This window comes from Achroia grisella, unplaced genomic scaffold (genome assembly GCF_030625045.1).
Source record: "Achroia grisella isolate CSIRO2021 unplaced genomic scaffold, CSIRO_AGI_Agris_v1 utg1179, whole genome shotgun sequence".
NCBI lineage: Eukaryota > Metazoa > Arthropoda > Insecta > Lepidoptera > Pyralidae > Achroia > Achroia grisella.
The window spans coordinates 35,278-47,467 of NW_026712591.1; the positions used below are offsets into that span (position 1 = coordinate 35,278).

At 28.0% G+C, this 12,190-nt stretch overlaps 1 protein-coding gene across 1 annotated transcript; it reads right to left on the reverse strand.

Moving 5' to 3' along the window:
• Positions 1–463: 463 nt before the first annotated feature.
• Positions 464–11,565, reverse strand: LOC131853306 (protein lethal(3)malignant blood neoplasm 1-like). The gene is made up of 4 exons (XM_059204169.1): positions 11,486–11,565; positions 5,054–5,198; positions 1,825–1,956; positions 464–1,542 (listed from the first exon to the last, which is right to left on the reverse strand). Exons 2-4 carry the CDS (start codon positions 5,196–5,198, stop codon positions 602–604), a joined length of 1,218 nt encoding a protein of 405 aa, XP_059060152.1. The 5' UTR covers positions 11,486–11,565; the 3' UTR covers positions 464–601.
• Between the last annotated feature and the right edge of the window lie 625 nt (positions 11,566–12,190).

The following is a 12,190-nucleotide window of genomic DNA, read 5'->3' on the forward strand; positions in this document are numbered from 1 at the left end:
GACATAAAGAACACAAAATTCATCATGATCATTTGCTTGCCTTTATCCCATTATTTGGGTTCGGCGCAGTATGTCATTCTTTTCCACTGATGTCTATGACAGCCGATAGAGATCAGTAGACGAGAATGACATACTGCGACATATCTGAGCATACTTTCCTTTTATTCATATCATCTATCACACAATCTATCCATCTTTTTTAGGGTTTCCTTTCCATCCATCTACATTCCACTTTTAAGACAACAAAATTGTAGTAATAATATATCGGCATATAACCTATAAAAGCGTAGGTACGTACACCAACAAATACTTGTAATAATTGTTGAACGCGAAGGTATTTTATTATAATTTCTTTTACAACATTTCAATAGTAAAAACCTGGGTGGAATTGAGTAATACTACAGAAGTTTCACAAGTTCTGATTATATTTGCATTATAAATTATCAAATATTTAATGGCAGCTTATTAGGCAGTGTTTATGTACTTATCTAATTGAGTAAAGCTATAAATTGAACTCTTACAATGTTTAGCCACTATGTCTAAAATACTAGGCACTTAAAGTAATTTACAAATATTTCAACTATACATGTTTAATTAGGCACTATCGAGACGTTGAATCAATTGGGTAATAAAGCCATTTAAATTCATAACCTTTCAGGCCATATTTCTCATCTTTTTCCGTTTCAGGTTTTGGTACCTCTTCGGATATCAAATCTAGTACTTCTTGTGAAATTTTTGGACGGAAGCCATTTTCATCTGCAACGTAATCTATTCGGGTTCTCACTCCATTCCTTCCCGTAACATAATAATACCCTTGTTTAGCACCATTTGTGTATCCTTCTTCAAAATGGCCATGGAAACCGACAGTATAATTAAAAGTGTATAACAGAAGCTTCATATCATTTTTAGTCAAACCGTTTGGTAGTCCTTCTTTTTCATTAGGCCCTCTATGGTGGATATCGGTGTCACCAGGTACTACTTGCATATTAACTGATAAAAGGGTAGGTTTATTGGGCCCTAAGGGTGATTCTATATTTTGCTGATTAATATTGTATTGTTTAGGATTACGGTCTCCCGAAGGTCCATTTGTATATTGTCCTGGAAACTGTCCATTTTGTTGCGATTGTCCGGGATAATTTGGTGATCCAATTATATCATTTGTTTGTGGATAATTTGGATTTCCTGTTTGCTGATTTCCATTACCTTGTGGATATTGATTGTAACCTGGGTCCCCAGATAGTTGATTTCCATTACCTTGTGGATATTGATTGTAACCGGGGCCCTCTGATTGTTGATTTCCATTAAGTTGATATGGATTACCTGAAACTTGTCCTAAATTTGGATTCACTGGTGCTAAATTAGTCAGCGGGGGTCTTATAGTAGTGGTAGTTGGAATACTGCAATGTGAGCATGATTTCACTGGAGCAGGTGCAACTGGGCTTGGTATATTTGGAGTATTTGAACTTTGTTGTGGAGGTCCTGATGATGAGGCTGGGAACTGAAGTGAGTGGCCTTGCCTTTCATTGCTTTCTGTACCGGGATCTGTAAATTGAAAGTAAAGAATCCATAATCACGTTTATTTATTTTTAAAGCACTTAGCAAATGCAATAATAGTTGTTACTGAGAGCATCTTGGTCTGCGCAGTAAGCACATAGCGTTTACTACGCGGACTATCAGTTTGAATACGAACGAAATAAAAAAAAAACCTTGTGTGTTAATTTATATTACTGACTGACTTTCTGGTTTCTGGTGATGAAAACACTGATAGCAGACTAAAAATCAATCCGCAATACGGTTGCCATGTTGCATTAAAATATATCTTACATGGTTTCACACGGATGTTCTTCATTGATAATATTTTGAATCCGCCATTTTCATCAGTAGCGTATACTGTTACGTGATACACGCCGTCAGCGGTAATGAATCCGAATTCTCCCATAATTAGTCCTCTCTCATCTGAAATAAAAATAATCGTTAAAATTGTATGTGTAGTGAATGTAGAATATACTTTTATAAACATTAACCTCTCTGCATTTTTTACATGAGGCACCACCCCAAGTGGCATTTAACTACATAGATATAGAAGAATGCCTGCGTTACTATACCTAAGTATGATATAAAGTTATCTTACAGCTACAGCTACTTACTAATTGACTGCTTACAATGACATTGGTAATTTTTTATATATGTACATGCAATAGAATAATAAAGATATACAAATTAAGTGAAGAAACTAAATTGTATATGTTCTTACACCTTGACAAGAAGGTCAAAAGGTTGGTTATTAAATGGCAATAACTTTATGAAGTTTTAGTATAATGTCATATATAATACAAACACTATTTGAGGAAGTACGATTCCTCATTAGCAAAATGATGCAATCAAATATTTGCTAATATTTGTTCAAAATACCGTATCAAAGTTAATTGATTTAGTGATGGTATTTAACTTATGTAAAGCAATCCTTTATAGGCTTAGTAGATGATTAATGACATCACTTATACAAACTCGTGTTATTTTTATTTATATTTACGAATCTGGTGATGTGTGTTCAAGACTATATATCATGACGATACCATTTATGAATTGTCTTAGTTAATAAGGATTATGGTCCTTTCTTTTTATAAAAAAATATGAACTTAAATAATATATTTATTAATATATTTTTTTAAATAAAATTAATCGTTGTAGATATATTGTCTTAAAATTTTTTTGCTGTATTTGTGTAGTGTTTGTAATTTTGTATTTACAAAGTTAGAAAATACTTCTACTAAAGTTCTCCTCCTGTAATCAAATCTAAACCTAAAAAAAATAAAATTGGTTTTGGATATTTTTTTAATGCTATATTTTTCAATATTATAATATTTTTATTTGATCTAAGTTTTATTGAACGACAAAGCCTTGATCGAATCTATCTTATTTCTTTATGTATCTTAGAATGTGAATAAATTATATAGATTATTGTAATGTTAGAACACCTAACTAAAAGGCATTGTTTGTAGTTTATATTACTTTAAAAAAATAGTTACTTCTACATATATTCAGTCATTTCTGTTAATTATTGCAAATAAAAACTCTGAATATCAAGCACAAAGAAAGGGTACCTACCAATGATAAGAACGACCTGTTGGAAGGGTAATTTATTTTTAATTTTAATCAGAGATTATTAAGGTACTGATATCCCTAGATAGACAGATTAAAAGGTACAGTATTACCAAATTACTGTAAATCGCCAGCTAGTAATTCATAAAACTACTTATTTTAATTTATTTGTCTGTTCAAGTTTTGTAACCCATAAAGCTTGTAATAAATGAGTAGGGAACAAAATATTACCAGTTAATGGATAGCCTGACTAGATAGATAACCGGTTAAGCATCTATTAGCGGTACCAAATCACTCTGTGACATGTCTTGTGAGTCGAAATAGGTTTGTGAATGGCAAATTTACTGATAAATGGATTTGATAACTGTGTATCATTTGATTTTATATTTAAAAATAATCTGTGTGAAAACCTGTCTGGTAATTATGGGAGCCAACTACGATTATAATAATAAATATCCATATTTAAATTATAACTAATTTTGTGCTACTTTATTTTAATGAGACTCAGAAAACCTACGTATGTTGTACTTTTGTATTTGTAAATAAGTATTTTGCCGACGTCAACATTATAAATAATTTTAACTCTCTGGTAACATTGCATAAACATAAAAAAGGTAATCGACTAAATCTCCGATATTATAGGTTCGGTATCTATAAATGGTATCTACCATTATCAATGTAGTTGAACAAGTTTAACACTAATAATTTGATGGTAAATAAATATATTTACCACCACAATCATATAAAATATAATAATAATATTTTACAATTTTAAAGTAATTGTATTTAAAAAATATATACTAAACATGATTATTTAAAAATAAATAGGTAGATGAGTCTGGAGGCTCATTTTTTGTATATCATTATAAGTGGCAATATATTACCACACGTAAGATAATATTATATTACTAAAGAATAAGCTATAAATAATATATGTAATTAAAAATGTAAGTAAATAGTGAGGGTTTCTCGGTTTTCCTTGGTTGATTCTGTAAATATTCGCTGCGGTTATAGATTAGTTGCCGAGCACCTATAATGGAATAAGTTCTTTTAGGTACTGGTTGCGCAAGATTATCGCAAGCTTATCGAGTAAAACCATGTTGTATAGACACAACCAGGAAATGGCCTTAAATTAACCATAATGGCGACTCTAATTGACTTTTGACTGAATTGATGTATTTAAGAATACAAGTATAGCCATCTTTTATCATAATTACTATTATTCCTGCTGCTGTAAACGCCAAAGTTTGAGAGGATGGATATGTGGATGGTTGTTTGTTACACTTTCACACTACCAGACGGATTTGACAAAATTTTAATACACAGATATACTATGTCTTAGATTAACACATAGGATAATTTTATATGAACAATTGCAATAATATGAACTTGTAAGTTCATATTATTGCAACTGATTGTTAAATAATATTTAAAAAATATATACATATATATTATAGAAATAATATGACTTCTCTCAATTGAATTCACTTAAGAGTTAACTGCGTTAACAGCGAAAATTAAAACATGAGATCCCTGCTAAAATTTCACCTGTTAGAATGTAGGTATATCGGTAATCTGCCGTAGACTAATAATTAAATACTTTTTATTGACCGTTGACAGCTAACAGATGATTGTGTACATGAAACATACATATGTTTTATACATGTATAGTTTGACAGGATTTTTAATTTTTACTGGGGGTCTTTATCAAAGTAGTAAAACCTAGTAGTAAAAATAAGGAATATTAGAATAGTTTAGTTTTTTAGTTGTCTGTACGTTAGTGTGAACTCAGAAATACCGTAACTAACTGACTAAACTTTGGGTGCGGATTTGACTAATGTATTCTGGTAAACTTCACTCGAAAACATTCCAATCGGCTTTCATACTAAAAATAATTTATTGTTATTTCCAACATCACTTTTCAGACAGTAATAAATAAATATAATGTTACCTTTTTTCTCATGTCTGTGTTGTTCACCCTCAATGTTGAAACCAAACTCGTAAGGCCTATTTTCATCTGTATATTTGTCTGCTCCTTGTGCTTGTAGAAAACATGCTAATACTGCGATGATTATGTATAGTCTTCGTTGATACATCTGTAAAATAAGAACCAATAACATAATGAAAGATGTTTCTGTACATTGAAAAAAAACTGTAATTGTTATAATTAAAATGTCCTATTTAGAATAGATAGATCTATAAGCTTTTATCGCATAAGTAGATATTTTATATAATAATTATCAAAATATAGTACAAGTATCTTATCGTAATTGCTTGTATACAAATATATGGTAAGTTAATTGAGGAATTTTTGTAATACGTACTTTCATCGGTAAAATATACAGGTATAAAGGGAACTATATGTTTCTAACATGACCTAATATATTTGTTATTCAAAGTTTGCGACACATAGAGTAGAGTAGCACCGGGTAGATTAACTATAAGAAACGTACTGTTGTTTCTATAAAGTATCGGTTAAGTGTATAAACAAAACATTAATAACTTCATTAAAAAAACAACTTTAAATGTTAATAGATTTCACAGAAATAACATCTTCTTTAGATATTGACATGATTAATGTTGTGTCTTGAAGATATAGTTCGCGTGATTAAAAATTGAAAACATGAATAAACGGAATGAAATACACTAATGAGGTGTTGGTGTGTAGAATTTATGTATTTACTTGGCCTTTTGGAGGTCCTTAATAATGTCAGTTATATGAATGGTCAAGTAAAAATATTACGTCATCGTAGGACAATTTAAGAAATACGGAAGTTTTGTATACGATGTCTTGCTTTATAATATCTTTGTAATTATTATTACAAAGATATTACAAAAGCAAGACATTTTCAGATTTTTTTAGTTTGATTATATTTTCATTCTTTAAGCTGTAGAAATCTCAACTGCTTTACCATTAAATCGCTAGAAATATCTTATTGATTGCTTTTGGAATTCATTATCGTGTTACAAGGGTTTATTGCTCGAAACGAAACAGCTTCTAGTTTTTGTGTCTTTTAAAGTTAGCTCACAATCGTATCATTCAAGTTTTAGACCTGGGGGTAAGAAGTTACAATTCAATCGCAGTTTTTAATAATTTTATTCTATAGAATAAACATCTCTATATTTTGAATCTAAATTAGAAAAATATAGTGAAATATAGTTTTCTAAATTATGGATATACCAAATTAGGAAATACCCATGCAAATATTATAAACATTGTAGTTAAACGATTATAAAAGACACGAAAAAATTTTAACCACACCTGAATATCTTAATGGCAAGAATTTAAATAAAGGTTAATAAATTAACAGGAGGTTACTGATACAGGTTCTATTATACTACTATATCGGAATTGTATTAAAATAAAATAATTTTATTAGAAAAAAGTACATTAGGTATCCGGAAGTGCCTTTATCTATATAAAGCCTTATATGTATCTATGTACGGTATAATATCAGCACAAAGCTACTATTCATAATCATAATTTTTATTTATGTTTACGAATCTGGTGATGTGTGTTCAAGACTATATATCATGACAATTCCATTTATGAATTGTCTTAGTTCATAAGGATTATGGTCTTTTCTTTTTATTTTTCCGTGCGAGGAATCGGACACGCAACCATTGGAAGTACGAGTGTGTTAAACCGCTAGACCACCGAGGCTGCAATATATATAGGATTAATTAAATTGGTAAGTATCTTTAATTGTAAAAACATATTACATAAAATCTATTTAAAATAAATTAACTGAATTTAAAAACTTACTAGAATGTCCTAAAATTAAATATTTATCATATTAGAAAAGAGATGATATTTTTTCTTATATTTTACTTTGTATCCAGTGTGATAAAGGTTATATATTATATTATATATGAAATCGTTTAACATATATGTTAAAAATACCACTGCTTCGTCGAAACTGACAGTTACGTTAGCAAACATACTTTAAGTATAAACGAACTCACATCTAATAATAATCATATTAAAATGTATGGTAATGCGCTGATCACGAAAATGGCTGCTGAATAATAAGTAAAAGTGATCAAATATTATATTACGATAAATTCAAGTTCATAAAAATTGTTTAGATTTGGTATTTTACTATATTCGTAGTCTTTTTATGTGCGGTTGCACTGTAGTATTTATAATTCTTTGTATTTATTAATAAATTATGTATACTTTAAACATAAATTATGTATTTTATGGCTTGATAATAAGCAGGTATTATAAGGATGAAAAGATATTTCATTTTATGTAGTGAGATATAAATTTAAAATGTATAATGACGATTTTACTTGCATCTAATTATATTGTTAATCACAAACGAATTTGTTTACTTTTTACAATCGGAACCCTAAAAGATCTGCGATGAAGTTTGTAAGGAAATGAAACGAAGATTAACGTTGTAGTAAGTAATTGACAAGTATATGCCAAAACGAAAATCATGTTTGTACTCATAACTATGGTACTTCAGGAGAAGGATGATTTGTGTTAATATTTTATATTTAAGTTAGAATCAACAACAATAGCAGATTTTTATATTTAGATGTCCGTAGATAAGAAGATATTTGAAAAAACCTGCCTGATTGTTGACATTTGATTAGCCTGTATATCGGTACACGTAACTATACTATTACGACTTTTTGCAGAGGTTATGAGCATAATAATTAGTAGTAATAATTATTATGCTCATGACGGAAGGAAAGGGAAATACGAGCTTGTGACAGCCATGCGGATACCTGGCGGTTGTACTCCAGTCGATCAGCATAGTAACAATAATACATAGATAATAATAATAGATTAATATATCAGAAGCAATAGGCCTGCAATATTGATTTTTGGTAGTAAACAGAAATTTAGTATCGATTGTTTCTGCCTACCCCATTCTCGCTGCCTGATAGTATAATAATTTTTAAATATGTGTATTACGATAGAAAGATATATATTTTCATTAATTAAAAGTCATGTTCTATTTAAATGAGACACATGTTGTATAATCACGGTGTCTTTTATGTTTAAAATAAATATGGCACAAAAATATTTATAATTCGCATATGATTTTCTAAATCTTCATTATAGTCCGTGTGCGTGATTATATTTACAACATACGCATATTTTACTAATCGATCGTTGAGAATTAATGGTATAATATGTATTCAAAATAATTAGTTATGTGCGACATGTTTTACGACTTGGTAGAAGGCGTTGATTTAAAAATAATTTATCATATTTTAATGCGGTATTAAAATTACTCGTATATCCGCAAATTAAATATTTATCGTATTTTAACAAAGAAGCATACATAGTTTATAGTAAAGTTTACTCACAACTTGGTTTGCTTTGAAAAGCTACTTTTTATATAATTTGTAACTTTAGAATCTACGGCTTTTTAAAAAAAATTTATTTTGTAAATTTTCTAATATTGGATATATGCTGATAATCAGAGTGTAACAAGTGTTTGTACATACCTATTTAATTAAAAATGTAATTTGCGTCTTCTAAAACAACTAAAAAGTAACAAATTGGATAACAACAATGTATTTACTTAAATTATTGATATTTCAGATTAACTGAAAGATAGTACCTACCTATTGATATATGCCATTACTTTTTTGTTTTGTAATAGATTAAAAAGTAAAGTTTAGAACATTCTGTTCAAGAAATATTATAAGTACACGAGATACACCAATAGATTGATGACATTAAATACTTTGGGTCTTTATATTTGTTAATAAACTATGTGTAAACAACTTCCGATTAAGTTTAGACTCCAAATTTCAACAAAAAATATAATATTTCGTAGCTAGTTTGCTAATTTGTAGAATTTTAAATATTCTGTAATATCAGATGTATGAACGAATGAATTACATTCAGATTCACTCAAATTTGTATTACGTCGTCTATCTTTGTACGTATGTGATTACGTGTATCCAGAAACTAAAGAATAATAATTTGCAACTGAAATATGAATAGAAATTTTTTTTAAACATTTAATTTTTGATATATAACATACAATTATTGAACTGCTATAACGATAGACCATTCATTCAAACCTTATGTTATTTAATATCTTGTAATAGTAATAAACAAAGTTACGGGTAATTTTAACACCTGTTAATCCGGTTTTAATAATTGTGTTTGACACGAACACGTGAAATTTCTAAAATGTTAAAGTAGTAGCTTCATGTTTCATACTTCCTATTATATATTGTCTCAACTTATGTGTATAGTATATATAATACATTTTACTGCTATTAATATACAATTTAAAGAAAATAGTTTACTTTTCATTTATTTATTTTTTTTATTTATGATATGTACATTGTAAAATTTATTACTAAACCGGTTTAACTATAAATTGACACTGTTATGAATGATTTATTTTTATTTACCGATTATTTAATTAGGTAAAGAATATCTATGATCTAATAGACTATACTCAAAATGGGTGCAGTGTTATATGCAATAGGTATAATAAATTATACAAGATGTATTACTATGTGGAGTCGCTAGCACACTGGTCCTATTTTATTCAAATTCGTATAAAAATTGGACATTTATATTCCAGTAGAGACATAATATTTAATTAGTGTTGAGTCGACATCATTAGCAAATATAATTGAATAATATTTTGTATAATAAATATGTCAAAATATTGCTATTGTCATTTGTGATGGTAAAAGGCATATTTTATTAAATTATTAAAAGTTGACTTTTATTATGATTAATGTGACTGTTATAAACTTTATGTATTTTTGTATATTTTGTACCTAGAGTAAGGACGAATTATAGGGAAAAATATTGATTAATTTTTCTAGTGAGTGATAAACAAATGACAGTAATTGCGGCGGTTAATCGCAGTGAGTTCCTGATTTTTCAAAAAATGTTTTTTATTTGTATTGCTTTAGAAGACCTCTTATTTATAAGATGGTTGTGTCTATATAGTATGTTCTCGACGTATAACTGTTGAATTTTTAATATTTTTAAATAAGATTCACATTCAAATATATTAAAAATTTATTTGTTAAAGTAACTACATAATAAATATAATCAATCATTAGTATTCCTAATATAGTACAACAAATATTATTGGTATTAAGTCGTATTGAAATGAAAATAAAATATTTGAGTTATGAAAGGAGTTTCAATTTTCCTATAAAGGATAAAAGGGTGGTGTTGATAATTACACATATATCAAGAGCGTATTTTTATTTGCTGTTGAGTAGGACGTAGTTTGGTTTGACATGCGTGGAATCGATTTTTGATGCTCAATTAACTACTTGTACTACTCATATATATGTACACATACATTCTTGCACTTTACGTTGCCAAAAGTCATAGATAATTGTTTACAGAGAGGTGTTCTTTGGTCAAGCAACGATTTTATATATTTCATTTGTTCGTGTGTGCTTACATTACTATTAAAATGTTTCTTAACCTTAGTAGATGTTTGCATGAATTTGGGATTAATGATTTATTAGTTTTTTTATCTATATTAATTCTTATCTCCGTAACGCTAATTGAAGTTCCGTGTAATATTTAGTAATTATAAGATATATTATTTCAAATTGACTAAACAAAAGATATGACAAATAGAATTATAATATTTCAACAATTTTAGGTGTTTTAAGTTAGCAAATAAGCACTTTAAATAGTCATATATAATATATATATTCTTTCGTCCACTCCAAATGTAGATTCAACAAAGAAGATTTATAATAATTTCTAGAAAAGGTATCTTACCGTTGTTACATTTACTCATATTAATTATTACTTATTTTAAAGTTTTGTAGGCAAAAGACAAAGAAAAGTTGACATTCAACCGTTACAATATTTCGTCAAGTTATATAATATAATTTGTGTAGCGTTATAACACGATAACTATGATACTCACTATAAATGATGAACATTTTAAAAAGAAATTTTAGACAAAGACTTTAACCAACCTGCCATAATAATAATGATGATTTATATGTCATAATAATAAAAAAACCTATTAATATGAAATATTTTTTGATAATAAAATGCTTTCTTTTGTATAGGATATACCTATTCATAGTCTTACAACCATGGAGTTCATGAACAACCATAAATAAAAGTATTTCTCTATCATTTTTAAATGATAATGATAATAAGTAATCATTATTTACATTACACCATATCTTTTTCTCTATATATATATATAGGAATAAATAGATCTAAAGAGTATCTATATATGTACTAAAGTGTTGTGTTTATAATCAACCCTCTCTCATATTGTATATGTTTTTTATAATTTAAAGCTTCCATGACAAGAAGTACATTTAATTTATATAAAACTACCCTGTTTTTGATAAGTCGTATTTATATTATTACATAATTAGAATTGTAATTGTAACTTACCTTTTTTGTTATAAATTTATTTTTTAATTGAACAGGTGCGGGCGTTTATAGCCCCTTGCGGCCTGTTGCGCAAGAGTTCACACGAGACTGTGCCGATTCGGTATAACACTCACGTAATTTATTAATAGTAGGCAGGTAACATAGACATACATAGATCAAATGATATTGAACAGTTGTGTTAGGATATTTGATTTTACATTGCCTATATTTTTCCTTAAATTAAAGTATTATATCATTCTTTAAAATAAAGCACTATAAAAAATATTTTATATCAGAATGATTTCAGAATCAAAATGATCATTCATTAAAGTAACTAACAAAAACTTATTTATATAAATAAAATTGATAAGTATCCTTTGTTTCATTTCATTAAATCTATTTATAACTTATATCAAACGCAAAGAAAGGTGTTTTGTTTATGTATGCTCAATATAAATTATATGAATAGTAAATGAATGCTACATTATGAACTAAACATACTCGTATATATATTTAAACTCCAATACTAATTACATAAGGCTACCTTATGAAAGTACTTTTCATTATTTCTTTGATTTAAGTCATACTTAATTTGCACTTAAATATATAATTTAATAATAATTAGCAAATAAATAAAGTTATAAGCAAGTGTAGGCACTCGTCGTCTATTGCGCTTTGAAAACTAACCTAAATAGTACTTCTTAATCATTTGATCTTGATATATGC